Source organism: Chanodichthys erythropterus, chromosome 11 (assembly GCF_024489055.1).
Source record: "Chanodichthys erythropterus isolate Z2021 chromosome 11, ASM2448905v1, whole genome shotgun sequence".
NCBI lineage: Eukaryota > Metazoa > Chordata > Actinopteri > Cypriniformes > Xenocyprididae > Chanodichthys > Chanodichthys erythropterus.
In genome coordinates this window covers 48,803,623-48,830,831 of record NC_090231.1, presented here as the reverse complement: position 1 = coordinate 48,830,831, position 27,209 = coordinate 48,803,623, and the positions used below count along the sequence as shown (strand labels likewise).

At 37.1% G+C, this 27,209-nt stretch overlaps 1 protein-coding gene across 1 annotated transcript in view; it reads left to right on the top strand.

Moving 5' to 3' along the window:
- Window positions 1-27,209, top strand: part of LOC137030017 (phospholipid-transporting ATPase ABCA1) — a 217,548-nt gene that overhangs the window by 110,786 nt on the left and 79,553 nt on the right. The window contains exons 16-29 of the mRNA XM_067399929.1: window positions 3,960-4,181; window positions 6,568-6,772; window positions 7,683-7,799; window positions 7,877-8,048; window positions 9,935-10,066; window positions 11,713-11,852; window positions 11,973-12,110; window positions 17,733-17,926; window positions 19,149-19,212; window positions 19,312-19,514; window positions 20,733-20,781; window positions 23,423-23,530; window positions 23,714-23,746; window positions 26,140-26,279. Of these exons, the coding sequence (XP_067256030.1) occupies window positions 3,960-4,181; window positions 6,568-6,772; window positions 7,683-7,799; window positions 7,877-8,048; window positions 9,935-10,066; window positions 11,713-11,852; window positions 11,973-12,110; window positions 17,733-17,926; window positions 19,149-19,212; window positions 19,312-19,514; window positions 20,733-20,781; window positions 23,423-23,530; window positions 23,714-23,746; window positions 26,140-26,279 (1,917 nt within the window). The remainder of the gene's footprint in view (window positions 1-3,959; window positions 4,182-6,567; window positions 6,773-7,682; window positions 7,800-7,876; window positions 8,049-9,934; window positions 10,067-11,712; window positions 11,853-11,972; window positions 12,111-17,732; window positions 17,927-19,148; window positions 19,213-19,311; window positions 19,515-20,732; window positions 20,782-23,422; window positions 23,531-23,713; window positions 23,747-26,139; window positions 26,280-27,209) is intronic.

Genomic DNA, 27,209 nt, shown 5'->3' with positions numbered 1-27,209 from the left:
ACCCGAAGATTGCGGGTTGGAGTCTCAGTACCGGCAGAAAATGTATGTCGGAGGAGTGAATGCACTGCCCTTGAGCAAGGCACCTAACCCCCAATCGCTGGGAGCACCCACTGCTCCAGGTGTGTGTTGATGGTGTGTGTGTGTTCAGTACTCACTGCTGTGTGTGTGCACATGGATGGGTGAAATGCAGAGCACAAATTCTGAGTACGGGACACCATACTTGCCTTCACGTCACTTTCATCTTTACTAATGTAACAGACATAGCATATTTAATGTATGTCAGCAAATACTACATCAGGAGTGCAAAACTCAGCTCCTGGAGGGCCACAGTCCTGCAGAGTTTAGCTTCAATCCTAATTAAACGCACCTGATCCAGTTAATCAAGTCCTTCAGGCTTATTTGAAAACTGCAAACATGTGTGTTGGCTAAAAAATAAATAAATAATATAATAATAATAATAATAATAATAATATATAAATATAATATATATATATATATATATATAATATATAAAATATAACTAAACTGAATTTTGAAATCAAACTACAAAACAAAATGATAACTAGTGAGATTTCGAAAAACCCTGTTGGGGGCCCCAGACTTTAGCATCCATATTGAAAGATGTATACGAAATAAAATTTGTAAGATGGCTTGTGCTTGATTTGGCAGTTAAAATTATGCCCTGCATATGAATCCATCGAATAACACTGTTTTAAGATTGCATTTGCAATAGTTGGGAATCAGGTGTCCATACCATAGAAGTGTTATTATTTGATATGTCTTTGATATGAAAACTCTGTTAAAATTGAGAAAGGTCGGTGCTGATAGCCTAGTAGTTAGTCAGCCGACATATAGCGCAAATGACCCGAGTTTGATTCTCGTCTCGAGGTCCTTTGCCAATTCTGCCCACCTCTCTCTGTCCAATGCTTTCCTGTCTGCTCTCTATACTGTCCTTTCTTAATAAAGGCACAAAAAGCCCATAAATATAACTTTAAAAAAAAATTGAGAAAGGACAGATTCTTCCACTATTGAGATACAGTGACTATGAAAGTACAGGAAAGTTCATGTGCTTCTTTGTGTTTGCACCATGAGGTGCCACTCACTCACTGACAGCAGACTTCTGGAGGGAGGTAATATGGTGTTGACATGTCTACTTGGCAAGTCAAAATCTGTACACCTGCTGTCTGGTTGTCAGGCTGTAACAAGAAATAGCAGTGGTAAGAAAATCCATGTAAAAGGATGATTGTTTCTAGTATTGTTGTGCAAATCGAGAAGAGAAGCAGGCCAAGGACCGAACCCTGAGGTACGTCAGTGATTGGCTGATGCGACTGAGACTCTTTCTTTCCAAAATACCCTGAAAGATCTAGCAGTGAAGTAGATCTCAAGCCAGTGGGGTGAAGTTCCTGTGATGCCCAGTGGACAAAACTACCTAGTGATTTAGACTGCAGACAGATCAAGTCAAATAAGGACAGATGATCTGCGGGCAGCTCTTGCCAGCCGCAGGGCTTGAGTGACAGATAGCATATTCTCTGTGGTGTCCATGTTAAATGCTTTAGAGAAAACATGATGTTTTGGGAAGATGTTTTTGTGTGTGTGTGTGTGTGTGTGTGTGTAACTGTGTATATGTAAATCTTTTATTGAGTCAGTTTTCTTGCTTGTTTGTATGTGCATGTGTAGGTTCTTGCGATCTTTGACGCGCTCCTTGCCTCTATATATGACATTAGCGTGGATCTTCTCAGTTGCGTTGATAGTCAAGGGTGTGGTTCAGGAGAAGGAGGCGCGTCTGAAGGAGACTGTGAGGATGATGGGATTGAAGAGCTCCATCTACTGGCTGAGCTGGGCCATCAGCAGCACATTGCCCCTTGCTGTCAGCGCTGCGCTCCTCACTGTCATTCTCAAGGTGATTAATGCTGATTAACTGCCATTTACAAACACTGCGGTACACTGGATCCAAGATCTGATCTGAAAGTTACTGGATCAGTGAGCTTCCTCGGCTTTGCTCTAGTAGTGGTTCATAATGAGTTTTGTTTATAAATGTTTGTATTTAGGTTGATTCAGTGATACTAAGTAATATATTTGACTTGAATAAAACCAGTTAATTTAGATGTTACCTTTTTTCAGTCAGTTCATAGCAATTATAAACATTTTATTTGACACCAGGGATATTTTTTTTGGCAGCAAGTAGCTTATGTGCACTCTAAAAAAAAAAATTGTTTTGGCTCAATAAAAATAATTAACTTAAAGGTGCCCTAGAATCAAAAATTGAATTTACCTTGGCATAGTTGAATAACAAGAGTTCAGTACATGGAAATGACATACAGTGAGTCTCAAACACCATTGTTTCCTCCTTGTGTAAATCTCATTTTTTTTAAAAGACTTCCAAAGAACAGGCGAATCTCAACATAGCACCGACTGTTACGTAACAATCAGTATAATTAATATGTATGACCCCAATATTTGCATATGCCAGCCCATGTTCAAGGCATTAGACAAGGGCAGCCAGTATTAACGTCTGGATGTGCACAGCTGAATCAACAGATAGGTAAGCAAGCAAGGACAATAGCGAAACATGGCAGATGGAGCGATAATAACTGACATGATTCATGATTACATGATATTTTTAGTGATATTTGTAAATTGTCTTTATAAATGTTTCGTTAGCATGTTGATAATGTACTGTTAAATGTGGTTAAAGTTACCATCATTTCTTACTGTATTCACAGAGACAAGAGAGCCGTCGCTATTTTCATTTTTAAACACTTGCAGTCTGTATAATGCATAAACACATTTTCATTCTTTATTAATCTCTCCATCGAAGTGTAATGTTAGCTTTAGCCATGAAGCACAGCCTCAAACTCATTCAGAATCAAATGTAAACATCCAAATAAATACTATACTCACATGATCCGATGCATGCATGCAGTATGCATGACGAACATCTTGTAAAGATCCATTTGAGGGTTATATTAGCTGTGTGAACTTTTCTAAATGCACTGTATTATAGTCGAGAGCTCAGGGGGGCAGGGAGCGTGCAATTTAAAGGGGCCGCAGCCTGAATCGGTGCATTGTTAATGATGCCCTAAAATAGGCAGTTAAAAAAATTAATTAAAAAAAATCTATGGGGTATTTTGAGCTGAAGCTTCACAGACACATTCAGGGGACACCTTAGACTTATACTATATCTTGTAAAAACTGGTTCTAGGTCACCTTTAATAGTTTGCATCAATATTTTTGAGTATATTATGTTCAACCAACAAACTATATTGAGTTGAAGTAACTTAATGTGTAGCAAAGCACTAACAGGCCTTTCCCTTTACTAAAACACTTAAAATATATATATATATATATTATTCTTCCACCAATCATAATTTTCCATAATGTGCTACCAAAAGCCACGTATTTACTAGCTCTCTAGTACTCTGAAGTACATCCATACAGAGAACCACTGCTCTTGAGTGTAAAAGCTGGTTTAGGATCAGATGGTGCAGTGTTTGTGAATGAGCGGTTTTGCGGTGGGCAGCGTGACTCTGTGTGGGACCAGCAGGTTTGAGCACATGGCAGATGAGCTTCTGTTATGTCTCTTTGCTGTATATCCGAACACAGACATGATTTGTTTACCTCAGCCCACTTATTTAATCACAGATCTGCCATTTAATCAGCTCTGCCTCTCTATCGCTGCTCTTGACAGATGTAATCCCTTCTTTTAGACGAGTGGGTTTTCAATGTGTGTTGTTCTGCTTTGTAATTATCAGGTTGCATTATTGACGCATCCATGGAAAGTCAAACACAGCATTCATTAACGGCTCCGAAAAGCTTTCTTGCTGCTATGGCTGAACAGCTCTGTAGCTCTGTAGACAAATCCTTCATTTGTCTCAACAACTGTTTGACGAGATAACTACAAGAATGTGGCTCCATCATTGTTCTTTTCTCTTCTATCTCTCTTTCTTTCTTTCTTTCAGTATGGGAAGATTCTGCGATACAGTGACCCCTCTGTGATTTTTGTATTCCTCCTGGTCTTCTGCGTGGCAACTGTCATGCAGTGCTTTTTCATCAGTGTGTTTTTCTCTCGGGCGAATCTGGCAGCTGCCTGTGGGGGCCTCATCTACTTCCTGCTCTACCTGCCTCATGTGCTTTGCTATGCCTGGAGGGACGTCCTGGGCTTTGGTGCCAAGATCGCCACGGTGAGACATTCAACACCCCTCCACTCCAGCCTGGAGAATTCATGTCTTAATACATTAAATCATCAAATGCTGAATATAGATCCACACTAGAGTCCAGACGTGTCAAAAAAGTAGTCTACTTTTGTTGTAGTACACTTCAAATTTTAAAAGTATATTTTAAAATAACTGTACTTGCATATAATATAATATCAATTAAATAAAAGGTCACTTAAGTGCACTTGATGAGAGTACATTTTTATGACTGCTTCTTAATACACTCAAGTACAATTTTAAAAAGTGCAAGTACAAGAACAATGTCAAGTTTTAAAGAAAATGCCTTTTAAATCTTGTTTTAGTAATATTTTGTCTTGCTTTAAGGAAGTATACTTGCTTTGATGTGTACTTAACATACTAAAACATGTATGATAACATTTGATGTGTTGACTAACATACTAAAATGTGTACTTGATTAGAATTTAACTGCAGTGTGTTACTCAATATTACATTTAAATGCACTAATTAGCAACTTCATCATTGCAAATGTTTTATTGAATATATATTCTATAAATACACTTTAACCATATTTCAAATACAATAGAATCATGAAATTACATATAAAGATAAAGGGTTAGTTCACCAAAAAAAAAAAAAAAAAAGTCTGTGCAATTACTACTTCGATGCTTCAAAAAGTTCAAAACATAGAGTGTAAAAAAATATGGACGTAGTGTCCGTGACGTCACCTGTAGATTTCTGTAGAGCACGTCACTCCCGGATAACAGAAAATGGGTAAAGAGGCAGGATGTGGTTGGAACTGAGGTGCCCGGTTGCTAAAACCACACTCGCCTAGCGTGATGTGATCATGTTAGCAGGCTAAAGAAGCTACAGTATCTATCTTAGACACTATCTAAAATATTAATAAAGATAACAAGTTATATCATTTGAAAGTACTAAAGGTTTATTGACAATCTACGGTGTCTTTATTTATTTTTATAGATAGATAGATAGATAGATAGATAGATAGATAGATAGATAGATAGATAGATAGATAGATAGATAGATAGATAGATAGATAGATAGATAGATAGATAGATTGATTGATTGATTGATTGATTGATTGATTGATTGATTGATTGATTGATTGATTGATTAGCAAAATTAGCTGTATAGACCAAAACCACAAATTGTACCATGCTGTAATTTTTAATTTTTTTTTTCTGCTGTAAAGTTGGGCATTTTAACATGGGACTCAATGAGATTCTGCTCTCTTTTGGAGCCTGTCCCTAGAGGCCGATGAATTGCAGTTTAAGTCACTTCCTTATTGGCTTCGAGAGAAACTGGGGAATGTCAAAGTGGTAGTTGCATAGCTGTCAATGGAGGGACAGAAATCTCTCAGATTTCATAAAAAAAAAAAAAAATCTTCATTGTTCCAAAGATAAGTCTTAAGAGTTTGGAACTACGTGAGGGTGAGTAAATGATGACAAAATTTTCTTTTTTTGGGTAAACTAACCCTTTAAATGTTAGATAAGGTAGTTAAAAAACACTAAAGTTTAGCTAATTACATTCAATCTAAATTTAAACTATAATACATTTTCATTTAATTGCATTTCACATGAAATTCAGTGTCTGAAAACATTATATTGTTCACACTTAAGTATATTCTTTTAAAGTATATTATTTCCGTGATTAGTACATTTTTAAAGTATGTCAAAGTGTGCTTCTTTTTCACAAGAACAGGTTGGAGGAGAGGATGAGATGAGAGAGTTATAAACACGATGAGAGGAAACAAAAGAATGAGAAACAATGTTATTTAAATTGTACATTCATTTAATTCACACAGAGTGAATGAAGCACTCAAGTCCTCTTCAGGTACAAATCCACAGAAGCAGATTCAGATCTCTGGAAAAGCTCATCCTGGAGCTCCATTCATCTCCAGTGAGGATGTGCTTTAGCGAGAGAGTGATAGCGGTGACCCCACACCTGAAGAGAAGAGCAATGAAGGAGCACTTTTGCCCTTTGAGAAAGAGAAAGACTAACTAAATGACTTACAGCTGCACTTCCGTCATTGTGACCAATCAGAATGACCTTTATCTCACGCGAAGATATTCGCTCTATTCAGCAGTGTGTGGATGTCTTCCTCTTACCAGAGAGAAGACTGCGTGTGTGCGTGTGTGTGTCTTGGCATTCAGGCGCCTCTGTCTAGGCTAGATGAATGAGCCTGCAGACCCATTAATGTGAGCAGTACTGTTTACTTTGAAATTGTGGATCGTGGCAATGCTACTGTTTTGATGTCATATTCATACCAGAGTAAAAATGCACATGGGAGGGAAACATTTATATTTACATTAAAGGCATGGGGCAGGCTGGAGGGTGCAGGCAGTTTCTGATCCATCCGTCTCCATCCCAATAGAGCCTGCTATCGTGTGTTGCATTTGGATACGGCTGTGAGAATTTTGCCCGTTATGAAGAGCAAGGCATCGGGATTCAGTGGAGCAACATCCGGGTCAGTCCGCAGGAGAACGACCGCTACTCCTTTATCGTTTCCATCTTCATGATGCTGTTCGACGCTCTCATTTACTGGATACTGACTTGGTACATTGAGAATGTCTTTCCAGGTACAGCATAGAATACACTACATTTAAATTACATGTTTTCATAGTTTTTTTGTTTGTTTGTTTGTTTTTTAATTTTGCTTAATATTTTTGTGAAAATCATAATATGCTATCATTTGCAAGTTTAGGGTAAGTAATATTTAAAAGAAGCGTGCATTAAATTGATCAAAAGTGACAAAGACATTTGTAATGTAATAAAAGATTTTTCTTTTGAACTTTTTATTCATCAAAGTATATCACAAGATGGTCCTCACTGCAGAACATGGGATCCAGGGGCGTGGACCTAGATCCAACTCCTCCCACTTTATATATCCCTAAACCTACCCTTCTCCGCCCCCTGGATCTAAACCTTCCCGTCTCCACCCCCTGGATCTAAACCTACCCATCTCCACCCCCTGGATCTGGATGCAGCTCCTCCCACTTTACATATCCCTTAACCTACCCATCTCCACCCCCTGGATCTTGTGTGTTCTGCAGTGAGGGGCTACTGTATATCACCGTTTCCACAAAAAATATAAAGGGTTTTAAACTGTTTTCAACAATGATTATAATCAGAAATGTTTCTTAAGAGTGACTGGAGAAGACTGGAGTAATGATGCTGAAATTCTGCTTTGCATTACAGGAATAAAGGACATTTTACAGTATATTACAACAAAAAAAAAATTCTTTTAAATTGTAATTTTTCTTTTAAATTGTAACATTACTGTTTTACTGTATTTTTGATCAAATAAATACAACCTTGGTAACATAAAAAAAAAATTGTAATTATTCCAAACTTTTGACAAGTAGTGTGTAAGTAGTATATTGGACTGTATGTATGCTGATAAAGTTGGGCATACTTATATATCCAAAATTTAGACTGGTTTTACTTTGATTTAACAGCATGTGAACAGTTGTTTGCATCTTTCTTTAGGTCAGTATGGTATCCCAAAGCCCTGGTATTTTCCTTTTACTTCCTCATACTGGTGTGGCACTCGGGTGGGATCAGATACTGAACCCGACCTGATTCATGAGCTGGAGGACCAGAAAGGTACAAACACACACACCGCATACAGATATTAATAATGATTCTTTATCAAAACTTCTAAATGAATGTGTGCGCTGCAGGCTACTTGGAAAAGGCTCCGTCTGGAATGAAACCTGGTGTGTGTATCCGCAACCTGGTAAAGGTATATAAGACGGGAAATAAACTGGCTGTGGATGGACTCAGTCTGGACTTCTATCAAGATCACATCACCTCGTTTTTAGGACATAACGGAGCCGGAAAAACCACCACCATGTGAGTTTTCACGCACTCTTACACAAGCATGTGTATAATTCTTATCCACGCAGTCACGTTCTCAACCATATTATCATCAAATACATAATTCACACCTTGATCAAGGGCCCTATGTATAAATACTTTTAGTGTGGACCTCGTCAAAGTTCAGTTTATTTAATTGAAAGTTCACTGTGCAAACCGTTTCTTGAAATGCAATCACAGTTGCTTTGAATGCAGCCTGACTGAACTTGCAGTCAGATACTATTATGTATAATTTGCATATTATAGCATTATAAATTTCCTATTGATGGTCTACTCAGAAGTGGCAAGCATTTTCACATCACTTTCAATAGTAATATAGGGTTGAAAAGTTTACAGTTACAGTCTATAGACATTACAAGCCTTAAGCTCAAGACTGTGAAACTACAAGATGCTTCTTAAAGCAAAAATTTAAAGGGTTCGTTGGTAACACTTTACAAAAAGGTTCATTCGTTAAACATTAGTTAATGTATTAACTAATATAAACTAAGCATGAGCAATACGTTTCTTACTGTATTTACTAATCTTCGTTAACGTTAGTTAATGAAAATACAGTTGTTCATTGTTTGTTCATGTTAGTTCACAGTGCATTAACTAATGTTAACAAAATTTGTAATGTATTAGTGTTGAAATTAACATTAACAAAGATTAATAAATGCTGTATAACTACAGTTCATAATTAGTTCATGTTAGCTAATGTAGTTAACTAATGTTAAATAATGAACCTTATTGTAAAGTGTTACTGGTTTGTTCACCCAAAAATGAAATTTCTGTCATTATGTACTCACCCACATGTCGTCCCAAACCTGTAAGACCTTCGTTAATTTTCTGAACACAAATTAAGATATTTTTGATGAAATCTGAGGGTTTCTGAACCACACATATGCAGCAACGTCATTGCACATTTTGAGGTCCAGAAAGGTATCTAAAGACATTGTTAAAATAGTCAACGGGACTACAGTGGTTCAACCTTAATGTTATGAAGCGATGAGAATACTTTTTGTGTGCAAAAAAAAAAAAATAATAACGCCTTTATTTAACAATTTGAACTGTTGTCGTGCGCAGTTGATGTAGTGAACGCAGTGCAGGCTTCTGTTCTACATCCAAACGCCTGCTGAGTATTTGCCGATGCTGTACATGTGAGCAGCACGACCAATAATGAGTTGGCGTTCGGGCAGTTCAAATTGTTACATAAAGTCGTTATTTTATTTTTGTTTTTGCACACAAAACGTATACTTGTCGCTTCATAACATTAAGGTTGAACCACTGTATTCATGTTGACTATTTTAAATATGTCTTTACTATCTTTCTGGACCTCAAAGGGTGCAATATGTGGTTCAGAAACCACTGGATTTCATCAAAAATATCTGTGTTCCGAGGATGAACAAAGGTCTTACGGGTTTGGGACAACATTAAGGGTGAATACTTAATTTTATACATTGCATTTTTGGGTGAACTAACAAACATCCATTTAACCCTTTAACAAAAATCCATTTTCAGTATAACAAATCTGAAAATAAATCTTTTATTTTTATTTTTTTTGTTTTTAACCATTTTAACCTGTGGAGTAGTTTTTTAAAAACACAAGCAATTTTTTGTCCACTGTCTAAGACTCATGTCTTTTCATTTTGAACAATATATTTATTTTTCTATATTTTGAAATCTAACAAACTTCATTGTGTGAAATGTTTTAATGTTTAACTGTGTATATTATGCACAAACATACCACAGTTCAGATCAAAATAATGCAAAGTAAAAAGAGACATGCATGACCCAAACTTGAATTCCATACATTAGACACAATTAAGTTCTTGAGGTTGTTTATTTTCAGATATTTTCTCATGTTTTTCTTGTTGTTTCATCAGGTCAATACTGACAGGTCTTTTTGCTCCCACCTCTGGTACTGCTTATATTAACGGTTATGACATCCGCACCGACATGGACACCATCAGGACACACCTGGGAATGTGTCCACAACACAACGTCCTCTTCAATGAGTAAAACCTCCTTTCATCTTCTTTGTCTCTATCACAGGGTCCATAAACATTATTATTTGTTCAGGTTCCCCGAGCACTGGCACATCTGAAAAATCAGAAGAAAGTTGGGGTGCTTCGATGGATCGGCTACTGATCACTGTCGGAAATCCCCCCCAAAAGAGTCACTTAGGAGGAATTCCCCACATTTTACAAAACAAAATTAAAGCCCTAAAGTAATGCTTGTAAACTCCTGATCAGAACATCCCTATAAACAATGCTACATGATAAAAAAAACGAGGCTTCAAATAGACAACATCATTGTTATCCGTGATCGGTATCAGCCGATGCTACTTCCTGTGATTGGTGAATGGCTCCAAAAATCCTGATCGGAGCACCCTTAACAAGAAGGTTTGACAATTAATGAAAGTCTCACAAGATAAGTAACTATTAAAAAAAATAAAAAATAAAAAAGCTGATGAGAGCAGTTTAGTTCTCAAACAACCGAATTCAAAAACAGGAAGACAGCAGGGTTCAACTCAAAAACATCAAAACAAGTATTCAAAAACTATCAAAGTTCAACTCAAAATTTCAAAGCTTCAGGCAATCACAGTTCACTTCAATTCATTCTGACAGAAGACTGGGTGCTTACAGGCTTTTAAGAGAAATTCAAGCACTTTTCCAGATCTGTCATGCTACTGAAATTAAGACTTACTTGAACCGCCAAACCATTGAGTGTAGAGCTGCTTATTTTTTTCGGCTTTTGTATTTCAATGAAGAAATTATCACAGATTCAGTTGAGTTTTATTCTAAAACTGTGACATTAATCTGTCACGATGCAGCATGCGTATGCATAAGAAACATAAGATATACATCATGCATGACAAAGGCTTTCTTCATGTAAATATTTTCAGATAACCTGCTAATGTGAATATTTGTAGTTATTATCCCAACAGCTTCACTATTACCTAACTAGTGATGCTTTTGAATTAACCTGTTGTTATTGTTAACTAAAACTATTAATATTTGTTATTTTAATTTACAGGTTATATACAGTATATATATATATGTGTGTGTGTGTGTGTGTGTGTGTGTGTGTGTGTGTGTGTGTGTGTGTGTGTGTGTGTGTGTGTGTGTGTGTGTGCTTTTGTTTATATTACATTGTGGGGACCAAATGTCCCCATGATGTAATATAAACCTGAGTTCACCTACATCGTGGGGACCAGCCAGCGGTCCCCACAATGTAAATGGGTTTATAAATCATATAGAATGAGTTTTTGTGAAAAAGTAAAAGTTTGCACAGTTTCCTGTGAGGGTTAGGTTTAGGGGTAGGGGCAGGGTAGGGGGATAGAATGTACAGTTTGTTCAGTGTAAAATGCATTGAAGTCTATGGAAAGTCCCCACAATTCACAAAAACAAACATGTGTGTGTGTGTGTGTGTGTGTGTGTGTGTGTGTGTGTGTGTGTGTGTGTGTGTGTGTGTGTGTGTGTGTGTGTGTGTGTGTGTGTGTGTGTGTGTGTGTGTGTGTGTGTGTGTGTGTGTGTGTGTGTGTGTGAGAAATGTTGCCTTGACTCTTATGTTCACATTCTTGTCTGTGTTTGTTATAAGTGAGTATTTGTCATGTGTTATGTTTGTATGTGTATATTGATGTTCCCTTTGTTTGTTTCAGTCTGACAGTAGAAGAACACATTTATTTTTATGCCTGTCTGAAGGGACGGAGCTCTAAAGAGGTGAAGAAGGAAATTGATCAAATGATTAAAGACGTAGGTCTACCTCACAAACGCAAAGACCTTGCCAAGAACCTCTCAGGTGTGTGTGTGTGTGTGTTTATGTTTGTGTGTGTGTGTGCATCAGCAGCATTCATACATATTATGCTTACAATGCTTACTAACACTGGAGATTTGGCAACTTTCTGTTGTATGCATTCAGGTGGGATGCAGAGGAAACTGTCTGTTGCCATTGCATTTGTGGGTGGTTCGAATGTTGTGATTTTGGATGAGCCAACAGCAGGAGTCGATCCCTATGCACGCAGAGGCATCTGGGAGTTGCTGCTCAAATACAAAAAAGGTAACAGAAATGAACAAATGTAAACACAGGGCTCCATGGTGCAAGTAATTCACTCACATTTGCAACAAAAAATAGATTTGTGCAAACTGCAAAATGTATTTAGCAGCATGTGTGCAGAAAAAAAGTCCCTGCGGGTCCTTAAAGAGTGCATATTTTATCTCCCTCTTCTTTTTGGATGAGCAGCAATAGTAAAACATAGACATGTCAAAATAAAAAGTACTTGTGTATTTCAGGCTTGTTTATAATGAAAACTGCCACAATATGGGTAAAGTGATTCCCCCCCCCCCTTGTTAGTATTGGTATATCCAAATCTTGTATTATATATTGGTATATGAAGAGTCGAGCACTCTGTAAAGTCTCCTGCAGCACATCCCAAAGACTTTCAATTATTTTAAGGTCTGGACTCAGAGGTGCCAATTCATGTGTGAAAATGATTTTTCATGTTACCTCCCAACCATTCTTTCACAATTTGAGCTTGATGAATCTTAGCTTTGTCATCCTGGAATATGGCTGTGCATGATGTGTCTTCCTACATGGTTGTTTAAGAAATGAAAAGCTACACACTCCATCTTTAAGAGTTAAAAGAACTGTTACCAAACATATAACACATTAGAAACATAATAATCACAGCAAAAATGATCCAGTCATAGACTTTTAAGTGGCTATTTAAATCCAAACAGACTGTACTTTATTATATAGTACCTCTGAAATGGCAAGGCATGTGGGTTTCTCCCAGTCAGCAGTGGTGAGAGTTGTCCAATAGTGGTTCGAAGAAGGACAAACCTGCGACAGAGTGTTGGGTGGCCAAGGCCCATCGATGCATGAGGGCAACAAAGGCTATCCCGTCTGGTCTGAGCCAACAAAAGGTCTACTGTCTACTGTGACTATTGTGTACAAGTCACACAATATTTAAATGATGGTTATGGGAGGAATGCGTCATAAGACACACAGTGCATCGCACTCTGCTGCATATGGGGTTGTGTAGCCGTTGACCAATCAGAGTGCCTATAATGACCCCTGTCCACCGTCGAAAGCACCTACAATGGGTACGTGAGTGTCAGAAATGGACTTTGGAGCAGTGGAAGAACGTAGCCTGGTCTGATGAGTTCAGTTTTGTTTTATATCACGTGAATGGCTTTGTATGTGTTTTCGGGTTTACTTGGTGAAGTGTGTTGTACCTGGATGCACTATGGGACAACGACAAGCTGGTAGAGGGAGTGTGATGCTCTGGGCAATGTCCTGAGTCTGGCCATTCATGTGGACATAAATTTGACACATGCTACTTACCTAAACATTGTTGCAGACCAGGTATACCTTTTCATGACAGTGATGTTCCTTGATGGAAGTGGCCTCTTTCAGCAGGATAATACACCCTGCCACACTGCACACATTGTTCAAGAATAATTTGAAGAACATGATGAAGAAATCAAGATGTTGCCCTGGCCTCCAAATTCTCCAGCTCTCAATCCAAGTGAACATCTGTGGGATGTGCTGGACCAACAAGTTCAATCCAAGGTGGCTTTACCTCACAACCTACAGGACTTGGAGGATCTGTTGCTAACGTCATAGGTACCAGAGACCACAGGACACCTTCAGGGCTCTTGTAGAGTCCATGCCTCGGCGGGTCGGTGCTGTTTTGGCAACTCGCAGAGAACCAACCACATGTTAGGCAGGTGGTCATAATGTTTTGGCTCATCGGTGTATAGTTTATACAGTTAAAATTAGGCCTATAAATAATTTCATAAATTATTACTGTTTCACTCAAATCATTACAAACACAACAATCACAAATAGAAAAAGGAGACTCATGACAAATGTAAACAATATATGTTTTCAAATTGTCTCAAAATATAAAACGTGTTTGAATCCTTCGAGTGGATGGAATCAAAGTCTGAAGCTAAAGATCATAGACTGTTCCCATCATATGCTACAAGATTTTCTTTGAAATCTGTCAACTGAAATCTGCAGACCGGGTCTGACTTTCAGACAGTGGTCCAGACTGCAAATTGGGGCAAACACTTGTACAAAAGTTGTGTGTATTCCAGCCTTAAGCAGTATGGTGATTAACACTGTTATGACTGTTAGGAAGAAATCAGAGTTGATGGGAGCTGTTCCAATCCTTGTTTCCTCCCATCTTAACAGAGAAAGAGAGATATTGAATCTTACTTGCTACCATACAAACTTGAATGCAATCATGGATCTGCTGCAGAATGTGAAGAACTTTGGCAACACTTTCCATCACAGTCCAGAGAATATGGTGATCAATGGTGTCAAACAGAGGTAGAACAATCTTTTCTGAAGATGTTTTCAGGATATATGGGGTTAGACCACTGGAGCAGAACATCATGACTCTCACCAGTACCTTGTCTGAGATGCCACAGCTGCCTCTGCCTGTCACATTTTCTCTTATAAATTGTGACAGTGTTTGTTCCAGTTTTGAGGAATGATTTGATGCCCACATACTATATTGGTGAGGTTGTGAAAATGTCTCGTTCTTAAATGGGAGTCCAATCCTGCTACTGGAGCGCCAATGTTCTGCAGAGTTTAGCTCCAACAAACTCTGCCTGGGTCTCCGTTTACATTAATATGGATACATTTAAAAACAGACCTCTATGAATGTTTTGGCCTTCCATCCACACCAGGACAGTGCAGTTCTCCAGAGCTAATGAAAAGGCTCGCCAAAGTGGATAAATTTGAAATTTGTAGTGTGGACTGTGACAACTGAGGTATTCACAAAGAATGATGCATGTTAGAGAGATAGTTCACCCAAAAATAAAAATTCTGTCATCATTTATTCACCCTCAAATAGTTCCAAATCTGTATGAATTTCTTTTTTCTGTTGAACAAAAAGGAAGATATTTGGGAGAATGTCAGTAAGAAAACAGATCTTGCCCCGCATGTACTACCATAGTAGGAAAAATAAATGCTAAAAAGAAAAAGAAACTCATACAGGTTTGAAACTACTTGAGGGTGAGTAAATGATGACAATTTTCATTTTTGGGTGAACTATCCCTTTAATCATGTGACACATATTGCACCTATAGATACATATCTATGTTTTTACCCACGTACCTGCTACGTACGTTATTTCAGTGTAGACGAGAAATTTTAGAAAAAGCTAAAGTTTATTTCATTTGTATCTTTGTTCTGTTTTATATTTATTTGTCATATTGTTTGCAATTAGTTTCCTATTTCTCTTATTTAGGTGGTTGCACATCATAAGATGTCAGTGTAAAACTCTTCTACACTGCAGAAGCTTGTTTAATCAGTGATAAAAATGTTAAACATTCAATTTATAATTATTGTCAATACTAATAAGTCCTGCAGTCCTCAGGGGACTGAAATAGCATATTCAGCCCATTTCAGCTGGATTGCATGTGTAATTAGAGAGCAGCTGATGATTATTTGATTAGTGAAGGTGATTATTGTCTGATTAATAATTTAGGAAACGAAATGATGTGTACTAGTGCAGTTAATTGGGCTGAGAGTGGCTATTTCTTTGTCACACACATACACACACACAAATTGGTGAAGGGTTTTTTGGCTTTTGCTGTGTAATGCAAAGAGTGTAGTGTTGACATGTGGATTGTACGGTGCTGTATCGTTTGAGTTCAGCTGGTTGCTGCTGTACCAACTACATTCACAGGTTGTGGATATGAAGCCAAAGCACAGAATTTTTGAAAAGTCTTTTATGTATGCTCACGTATGCTTATGCAAAACAGTAATATTGTTAAAACTGTAATATATTTTAAAATGTTGCTGAATTTTCACTTTTCAGCATCATTACTTATTAGTCTTCAGTGTCATATGATCCTTCAGAAATCATTCTGATATGCTGATTTGCTGCTCAAGAAACATTTCTTATTGTCAATGTTGAAAACAGTTGTGCTGCTTCATATTTTTGTGGAAACCATGATACATTCAGGATTCTTTGATGAATAGAAAGTTGAAAAGAACAGCATTTATTTGAAATAGAAATCTTTTTTCACATTATAAATATCTTTACTGCCATTTTTGATTAATTTAATAAATCCTTGCAGAATAAAAGTATTAATTTCTTTAGTGACCCCAAACTTTTTTGAATGGTAGTGTAATAATGAAATGCGTCTGTCTTTGGGAAGCAAGTGCACAATACTGAGGTCCATTGTTGTCTGAGTACATGCTGGACGAGGCTATAATCACGTTATCGGTACGACTTCACGAAAACCACTATGATTTCAGTTAGACTAGAGCGTTTACTTGACATTTTAAAAAGGCAAGTTACTTCTTTAGTTCCACAGAAATTGAACTTTTTAAAGTGCATGTACTTAGTGATCTGAATTGTTTGTTATTTTCTGTTTCATAGTTTTTTGTGCCATTTTGCCTTCTTTGATGGATCACTGTTCCATAATACAAAGCAACACAAATCAAACCAGTCATCTCTCTTTATATTTCTACTTCTCTCTTTCTATCTGTCCAACGCTCTCTAGTGCTGTTTGTTATCTGAATGTCACACTGAATGGGTGTGTTGAGACAGATCCATCTGACTATACAGTGTGATTTGTGTGTATTTGTGCTGGTAAAACCAAAAAGCTGTGCATTTCTTTGAGCTTTTCAGATTCTTCACATAAAGTGGTGGCCAAAAGTGATGTCCGGAGGGGATATTTGTTTTATATTTGACCCTACAAGTTCAATTAAACCATCAAAATAAAATGTTTTGAATATTTTAAATATGAGGAAAGAACAAAACACTAAACTTGGTCAAGGTATTTATCTGACCTATTTTTTGGCAAAAAAAAAGAAAAAGGCAAACTACAGCTAAAAAATTTATTTTACTGAAAACAAATGCATAAAAAAAAAAAAAAGGTCACAGGAAAAAGCATACATTGACTTTGTTACTAATATGTCATTGGTTCTCCCTTGTTTTTACATGTGTTCATAATTTCTTTGTATGACAGCCTTGCCATTAATAATGTCTTCACAATTTGGCATGTTTCATTGCGTTATCACAAATAAAACTATTTATTTAAGGCACAACTATGTAATATGCTTACAAAATATTTAACCAGGGTGAAGATGTCAATTTTCCTAGGTCAGACATCACTTTTGGCCAACAATATCAACTATCAGTCAGGTTTTATAGTCAGCAGTCACTCATTGTGTCCAGATCGTTGCTTTACAAGGTCCAACATCAGCGTCTCTCAATATAAACACAAGTTTCTCTGCCAGGTTCTTGCGTTCTCTGCCTTTGAGAAGCGCAGATGCATGATATTTCATGATATTTCTGCTCTCGGCAAGTCAAAGGACAGACGCCTTGAACTCCCACTGCCTCGTCACACAGGCAGAGCAAAAATAATGTCGGCGTAGAACCCCACGGGTGTCTGGCTTCACTTCGAGCTTCAGCAAATACAAAAGAGAGGAAACTTTTCTGTACAGGGAGCGAAAGACTGAGATCTGAGTGGCACACACATTTAAAAGCGCCTATATATAGAACACCCTGTTTTCCAGTGCACCTGCACTTCAAACACATCCTATCCCATTCAAATGAGAATGAGCCCCTCAGAAATTCACGTTTTCAGCTGAATTTTTATGGTTTTTGAACTGAATGTATGTTTGTTTGATGTGTGTGTGTGTCTCTTCCAGGTCGTACTATAATTCTGTCTACCCATCACATGGATGAAGCGGATATTCTGGGTGATCGTATTGCCATCATCTCGCATGGGCGCGTCTGCTGCTGCGGTTCTTCACTTTTCCTCAAGAAAACATATGGTAGAGGCTATTATCTCACGGTTGCACGGGCCAATCAGGATCGAGTCACCACGCAGCGGTTTAAAGAGGTAAACTGGCCTTGACAACACTCAAAATTCACACGATAATCAAACGTTTGTAAATGCCTACTAGTTCTTTATTAGTAATATTTCACAGATTTAATAAAAAGTACATCAATTCCTTAGGTGAATCCTTTTCTTAGGTTTAGCTTTGTTTGATTATTGAGTTTGCATGCATGACGGCCACTAGTTATATTTATTTTCACCATACAGTCCAAAAAAAAACAAAACAGTATTATTTATATACTATCATAGTATTTGGTATATTAGCATATTTATTGAAATAATAATAATACATGTAATAATGTAATAATAAATAAATATTTAATACATTTTTATGTATTAAAACTTAAAATATTTTAAGTTCTAGTAATTGTGCTTTTGCCGTTTTTATACATTTTTTTAAAACTTCTATTTAGCTTTATTTAATTTCAGTTTTAGAAATTTAAATATTTTAAATGTTAGAAATTAGAAATGTTGCCTTGGCAACTCACTGAAATAAAAGTTTTTCATCTAATATTTATATTTGATTTTATTTAATCTGTATTCAAATTAACTAAAGCAATTTTTAATAGTTTTAGTTAACAGTAACAACACTGATTTTTTTTTTTTTTTTTTTTTTAACCACAGAGATGCCAAAAAAAATTATTATGAAGGATCAAAAATCAAACTTTATTGAGGGCTGTGGCCCAAACGTTTTGGATTATATCAAGCTATATTATATTAAAACGTACATTTTTAAAAAATCAAATTTGCCTATTTTCTCTACATTTCAATGTGAAAAAACAAACAAAAAAACATTAAAATAAAAAGATAAATTAGAAATGAAGATATGCTTCAAGTGTGTGTTTTTCCCTCTATTTCCTCCTCCTTATGATAGGGCAAGGCAGGCCAAATCAAAAGTCATCACAGGCCAGGTCCTGGTTTGGACATCTCTGATTTACCATAATTACTTTTGCAATTAAATGAAAGGATACAATTTATAAGCCTCAAATGGCATGCATTTAAAAGTATAGCTTTTCCTAGAGTGTTTTACCTTGTAAACTGTCAAAAACATCTCCGCACACTGTCAGCTTGAAATAACAAAAATAAATAAATAAATCTAGATGAACTAGTAGGGATGGGATATGACTAATTAACTAACAACCGACCACAATACTCTAGTATAGTTGTGGTGAGTTTAGCATGGTCAGAAATGTAAGTTTTTAATTTTGCATTTTATTTTTTGTAGTGTGATAAATTCAGTGTGGATGAGGGAATATGCAGTGACAGCATCAGCAGTCTGGACCCACCAGGTTTACATCTCTCACACACACACACTCTAATAAACACACATTCACACACCGTGCCATTATGTTTATGTATAAATGTATTTTTATGTTCCACATGATCAGATGTGGCAGATCTGAGTCTACTGGTGCGGCGGCATGTGCCGGAGGCCGAGTTTCTGGAGGCCGTGGGTCAAGAGCTGGTGTACGTGCTGCCATACACAGGCGCTAGAAACGGCAGCTTCGCTTCCCTGTTTAAAGAGCTGGACCTGGAGAAAAGCACTTTGGGCGTCACAAGCTACGGGATATCAGACACAAGCCTGGAGGAGGTACACATAGAGGTCACATAGGTGACATTTACTCATGTGGCCAACACTTTATGCAATGGGCATATATCTAATACAGAGGAAGTTTCTCCAATGCATCTAATATGTATCTGTTTACATTTCACATTTGACTTTCATCAGTTTTGGGCATTATTCAGACGGGGTCCACTACAACAGGCTTGTAACGTTACTAATAGTGGATAAAAGCAAGATGCATGAGATTTTCAGTGCATGAGATAGTCCTGTTTGTTTGTTGCAATTTTTGTGGCAATTTTAACATGCTATAAAATGATCTGTGGGGTATTTTGAGCTAAAACTTCACATACACACTCTAGAGACATCGAAGACTTGTTTTACATCTTGTAAAAAGGGGCATAATATGTGCCCTTTAATGCTCAACGCTGTTGGTCACCTCAGAAAATTATTTTCTTTAATATCAAATTTCATGATTTAAAAAAATCATAGCGCTGGGAGGAATGCTTACCAACGTACTCTATATAAAATAACATCCAGTTTTTCAACTTCTGTCAGTTTTCAGTAAGATTTGTTAATATTCTCTACCAAGGCTATATTTATTTGATCAAATATTCAGTAAAAACAGTCATATTGTAAAATATTATTTCAATTAAAAATAACTGTTATCTATGTGAATAAATGTGATTTTAAAATGTAATTTATTTCTGTGATGCAAAGCATCACATTTCTTATTATTATCTATGTTGAAAACAGTTTGTCCCCTTGGAATTATATGGTTCTATTTGACATTTTTGTCAAAATTTGACCCTACAAGTTATTCACATAATCTTATTCTGTAACAACTTATTTACATTATGTGATGCTTTTTTTAAACATTTTTATTTAGAAAACAAAAAGGTTCTATGTACAAAGTTGAATCGAATATGAAATCTTTGAAGCTCAATATCTCAAAACTGCTCAGAATGCAGAACGTTATAATTTCAAGGGGACGAGTTGTGCCGCTGCCTATTTTTTCAGTATTCTTTGATGAATTGAAAGTCCAAAAGAACAGCATGTATTTAAAATAGAATCTTTTGTAACATCATAAATGTCTTTACGGCCTCTTTTTATCAATTTATTGCATTCTTGTTGAATAAAATAAATAATTTCTTAAAATTAAATAAAATCTTACTGACCCCAAACTTGTGAACAGTAGTATAAATGTCCAGATGAAGCTGTGGAATAACAAAATGTTTAATTTCACAGATCTTTCTGAAGGTGGCTGAAGACACAGGTGTTGATGTGGAATCTCATGGTAACATCCTTTCTAAATAGTCATTCCATTTTTCACTTTAACATACAGTATCACAATCTCCAGTAAGTTACAGTATAAGACATATTTTAGGCTATGTTCACACTGTCAGTCCAGATCTGATTATTTGTGTATCGGATTGAAATCTGATCTAAATTATTGTCCACACTGTGTATCGCAACTGTTCTGATCTGATTTGTGTGTCCCATGGCGCTTTTGTTTTTTTTTGTTTGTATCTGTATTGGTTTCTATGGCAGTGATGTTGTGTAGGTATGTATTCACCAAAATCAACAACAACAGCAACATGGAGGGGTTTGCAATACAGATATTGTCTTGTTTACAACATGACGATGTGTAGCAACCGCGCTGGACTACTGCGTCTTATGAGGCAGCAGCAGAAACGTATGAATCTGATATGTGTGGCTTTATTCCATGCTGTCATCTCTGGTGGTTTCATAATTCAGCATGTCTCCATTATATTGTAATTTGCTGCTCGACTGGCATTTTTCTTTCCTATAACACCGTCTGACATGTTCACGCAAACTAAACCACGCAAAATCTTATTAGAGCAATCAAACTGAAACAGATTTCCAGAAATGCAATTTGAATAGGATTTCAAACCACATTTGAATGTAGCTCAATACAGATTTGTAAAAATCACATTTCATGTGAATTTTTGCCATTCGCACTTACTATATGTGATCAGATTCCAATCAGATCGGATTTGAACTAACAGTCTAAACAAGGCTTTAGACCATTTTCCACCCTCTCTTTGGCTATGTTCAGACTGCATTTGGAGGTGGTTTGAAATGTGATTCAAATAAGATTTTTACAGATAAGATTTTTTTTTCTCATTCTGGACACTCTGGCTGCTCAAATCGGATTTCAAATTGTCTTTTGCATCTTTCTTAGCACGACACACAATGATAACGTCAAAACCGGTGATGAAAACACCACACCTCGCTGCACAGCAATGCCAGCTGTAATTACAGAATGGAAACATCACAATATACAGTATACTAGTCTTCTCTGTTGCCGAAATTTTCTTTGGAGTAGTGCAATGGAGTAGCTCTGCACCGTCACTCATGTCGAATGACTCTACGTCATTACAAAAGCCTGCAGTCTGGACTAGTGTTGCATGATATACCGGTACTAGAAAGGTAACGCGATACCCTGCTTTTAAAAACGGTCCGGTTTTTCATTTTATTAGTACCGGTACTTTGAGTGCCAGTTGTATTTCCTAATGTTTGACAGCAGGGGGCAGTGTGCGTGCAGTGCGCTGCTTCACATTGAGTGTGTGTTTATTCCTCTCAACTGCACAACTGCTTTTATGGTGACGAAACGAGAGGTATGGTTGAAGTTCTGTCATATTTTATTTATTTACTTTTCCTGCTGTTTTAGGTTTTTGCCGTAGTATCGTTTAAGTATCGGTATCGTGATATTTAAGTTAGGTATCGTATCGAAGTCAAAATTTTGGTATCGTGACAACACTAGTCTGAACATATCTTATTTGATCACTTGCAATTAATAGTGCAGACAGAAAAACTCATCTGGATAAAATCTAAATATGCAGACAATCAGATTTTTGCTGGCATATTTTATGTCTGTGTGAATGCACTCAAAATATTTAGGCCTAATTTTATTTTATTTATTTTTTTTATTTTTTATTTTTTTTGAATTGCATATAAAACTTTCATCAATTTGGTTTACAAAATTTAATAACATGATCTAATAAACTTAATGTTGTGCATTAGTATATGTGTCAGTCATGCATAAATGAAAAGGGTAAGATTTCTGTAATCGTACTAACTAATTTAAAAAAACAAAAAAAAAAAAACACAATTACCAGGTTTAGATTTTCAGTATTTAAATATTCAGTAAGTCAAATTTGTTTCAATCTAAAGCATTTTAACTAAATTAATATTGCTTGTTCCAGAAACTAGACATATTTTAACCATGTTCATGCTTTGTTGAATTTGAGCAAATGCATTTTGAAAATGATTATTTAAATAAATGGATGCAAATAGGTAATAATAAACTCTAAATATTTTTGCATGTCAAATAAGCAGTGCTTAGCTGTGCTCACACAAGTTTGATTTTCAGTTCCATATAGTTTTTAACTGTCTCATCCTTCAGAAACAGCTTCTTTGCAAAGATGTACTCTATGGTGGCAGTTTCATCAAACAACTGTACTGAAATGTGTCACTCAAACTGTTAAGATCAGACTGAAATTATCTGGGATCTCGTTAAAAATAATCTTAAACCTCTTATTTCTAACAGTGGCATCCTTCAGAGCGTTATTCGGTCTATTTAAGGGCCTTATGGTTCGTCTCAGATAAGAACGGTCCACTCGAATAAGAGCTGAGATGAAGTGTTGCAATTGTACTCTTCTGTCTCACCTTAGAGTGTGTGTGATTGTGTGTAAACGTGTGTTAATGCTTCCTCAGATAAGAACAGGCTAGATGAATAAGCTGAAAGTATCGCACCCGCACTTCTCCAGAATAACCTCTGCTGTCTCTGTGTGTGTGTGTGTGTGTGTGTGTGTGTGTGTGTGTGTGTGTGTGTGTGTGTGTGTGTGTGTGTGTGTGTGTGTGTGTGTGTGTGTGTGTGTGTGTGTGTTTGTGTGTGTGTTAATGTCTTACAGATAAGAGAGAAAATCTTGAACAAAAGCCCAGAAGCAGCTCAAGGATATCAGGAATACAGGCTATCAGTTCAGCATTGGAATCCAAAGATGAAAACACTGTGAAAAATGGTATGCTCAATTGTAAACACTTATATGTGTATGAAAAGAGAAAGAAAAGAAAAACATACTGCCCCTTCATTTACAAACTAATCTTTTTTTAAAAAAATTCAAGTAAAAAATTCAACTGAAAAAATAATGACTTTGTTTAATATCACTGCTCTATACTGTTTTTTTCCCCTTGTTTTGAAACAGATGTGAAGGTTAGATTCACTAGTCGTGTAGAGGGTAAGTAAAAGTCCTTCCATATTTCCATCTGTAAACATGATCGACATCTGGCAGCTGTAGCACTGAGCTAGCTGTAGTGGTGAAGCAGCTTTAATTATTAAAGCTCTAAGCGATGTCACACGTTTTTAGGCCAAAACATTTTTTGTCACATACAGCAAACATCTCCTTACTATCCGCTAGCTGCCTGTCCCCTGAACACACTGTAAAAACGCGGTCTCTGTAGTCACCACAAGCTCCAAAAACGGCAATAAAAACAAACTGGTGCAGCCTGGACCATGAATCATAATAAACATGCTCCACCCAATAACCGACAAGAATGATTTGAAATGCGCGTTCATGACTGTTTCAGGAAGCACGGAGGGGAGGGGGAGGAGGAGGAGGAGGGAGGGTCTAGCTAGCCTCTGTTTTGTTTGACAACACTTCGAACATCAACAGGAAGTTACTCCACCCAGGATCGCTTAGAGAACCTTTAAGTTTGCTGTAAGCTGTAATAGTGAGGTGGGCTTAAAAGTGAGTTAACTGGTTATCTGTAACTGGTGATGCACAGTTTAGTGGTCCTACTGTAATATTGCGGTACTCTAGCTTCAAACTAATGGCTGTTTCACAGTTTTTTCCAAACAGTGATACCATAATGTATGGAAGTAAATATGCAGCACTTGAGCTGAACTTGGATATGGAGTGGCTCAGATTATACAAATAATACATGCAGCATTGGCACTCTTTTTAACATGGCAGCATCTTAAAATGCACATTGCATTGTCCTATATGCTGTAAAAACAATAAGATGTGACACAGCGGCCATAATGTCTGTCTGATGCATGTGTACACAAGACCAATAATAACAAAATAACACATATGGAATATAAGAAGCAAACTGTCTCTTAATGAGCAAATGCGCACTTGCCGTGATGGTTCAGTGGATTTTAGTGGGGCCTGGATAAATTTGGAGTGCTTGCATTTGTTATTGCAGACATTACTTTGACACAAATTAAATTCGTCCTTCAGTTTTCTGTGAAAATGCATAAACTGTAAAGTATTAATACAACACAACAGGCCCTGCAATAACAACACATCCAAACAATATAAGTTGACTACAATACTACTTATTATAATGGTATAGTGAGGTGGCTGTATTAGTTAACATAGATGTAACAGTAAGGTGGCTGTCATAGTTATGGTAGCTAATAGTGAAGTGGCTGTAATAGTTAATGTGGCTGTAATAGTTGCAGTAGCTGTAACAGTAAGGTGGCTGTAATACTTAATGTAGCTGTAACAGTGAGGTGGCCAGTGGCGTGCACAGAGTGGGGGCTTTGATCGCGAAAGTGAAAGTGCCCTTTGAGGTCGCATCGCGGTGCCCCCGCGTTCCCATTTCTCCCCCCCGGAATGCGATTTCTACCGAGGTAGAACAAACGAACACCACATCTCCCACCCAACCAAAAAAGTGCTCAAAATGCACAGAATAAACATGTCTAGTGTGTTTTAACAAGAATGTCAGAAAAAGAAAATGAAGAATCAAAAATATTCAATTTAAACTTTTTTTTTTTTTTTTAGTTATTCAGTTTGGGTGAACGTATGGTGTATAATAAAAAAATTAAGTAAACAGCACGTTCTATATCAAAGTATGACTGAAATGGCTAATCAGTGCTGTTTTCTTTGTTGTATTTGTTATTTACAGTTTACATGCGAATGCTGTACACTCCCCGTGTTAAAGGTGCTCTAAGTGATGTCACGCGTTTTTAGGCCAAAACATTTTTCGTCACATACAGCAAACATTTCCTCACTATCCGCTAGCTGCCTGTCCCCTGAACACACTGTAAAAAAATGCGGCCTCTGTAGTCGCCACAAGCTCCGAAAATGGCAATAAAAACAAACTGGTGCAGCCTGGACCACAAATCATAATAAACATGCTCCAGTCAATAACAGACAAGAATGATTTTAAATGTGCGTTCATGACTGTTTCAGGAAGCACGGAGGGGAGGGGGAGGAGGAGGAGGAGGAGGGAGGGTCTAGCTAGCTTCTATTTTGTTTGACAACACTTCGAACGTCAACAGGAAGTTACTCCGAATGAAATAGAGCACCTTTAACAAACTATCAAGACTATCTAGTTTATAAACGACCAACTTCTAAAAACAAATTTATAGTTATCTTTGTAAAGACATGCACCTTATATGTAGCTTTGGAGCCGCTGCTGTGACACTCCAAAAACGCTTCCAGTGTGAATACTCTCACGAGTCTGTAGATGCAGTGACAATGTAGATATGCTGACGTGCTGCTCACGCTTGCGGTGTAAAACGGGCGTAGCAGTGAGCCGGCTATAATAATGAAGCAGCTGAAATAATTTTTAATAGTTAATAGCTGTAATAACCCATGTGATTTTATTGTTTACATTACAGACACCCAGCGCCCCATGTGTGTGAATGGCAAAGGTTCATACGTCATCATGGGTTGGCATCTGATCAGGCAGCAGTTTTTAGCTCTTTTTATCAAACGATTCCACCATGGCCGTAGAAGCCGGAGAGGAATCATTGCTCAGGTAAAACCAACAAACATATCAGCACAAATACACTGTAAATACCCTCTTCCACTCCTTTTCTTCCTTTAGTCAATCTCGCTATATTTTACATTCTGCAGCTGTGCGAATTGATTGTTTAATAGGTTTAGGCAGTTCTGAACTACAGCGTGAATCCAAGCGTGAATCCACCAAATGCTTTGACCCATCAAAATACAAAAAATAAATAAAAAATCGTCTGTGAGCTCATGAATATGTTCTTTAGCAACGAATAAGTTTATATCATTTTGGTTGGAGAATAAAGAGGTATATGTAAGTAATACTTTCTATGACTGAGACAAAAACTGAATCAAATATTCCAGCAACAAATTTATATCCGTTATGAAAGCTGTATGTTAATACGGGCCATGTTCTCAGCTCTTGGTCAAATAGCTACCATCAGTGTGCATATTTTCCATTTTTCTGTATTGTCTGTTGCTCCTCACCCTGGTTCTCTCAGGGGAAAGATGTTCCATTGTTTTCTCCTTCATTATTCCCGATGCGTTCTCCGTCTCCGGCACATTTACATTTTCCTCAGTGTAAACAGAGAGTGTTTGAATTGGGTGTTTGAATTAATTGGACAATCATGGAGTGTAATTAATCAGCTGGAGTGAAGCCGTGTCGTCAACTCCTATGCAGCCTGTCTCTCTCTCTCTGAGATTTTGTGTGCACTGGTCTCGCTCCGTCTGTCAGCAGAGAAATGGAATGAAAGGAGAACATTTGGAGAGATAGCAGAGTGGAAGAATAGAGAGAAATTAATTATGCTGGGAATGAAGGGTGACAGTGCCAGTTTTTGAAAGTGTTTAATTGAACCCTTTTACACATTTAACTAAGCCAACACAAGCACATGACACTTGTCTGCCAAAGAGAGATGGGGGAGAGGGGCAATTCACTAAAACTTGCGCCACTTCGGTA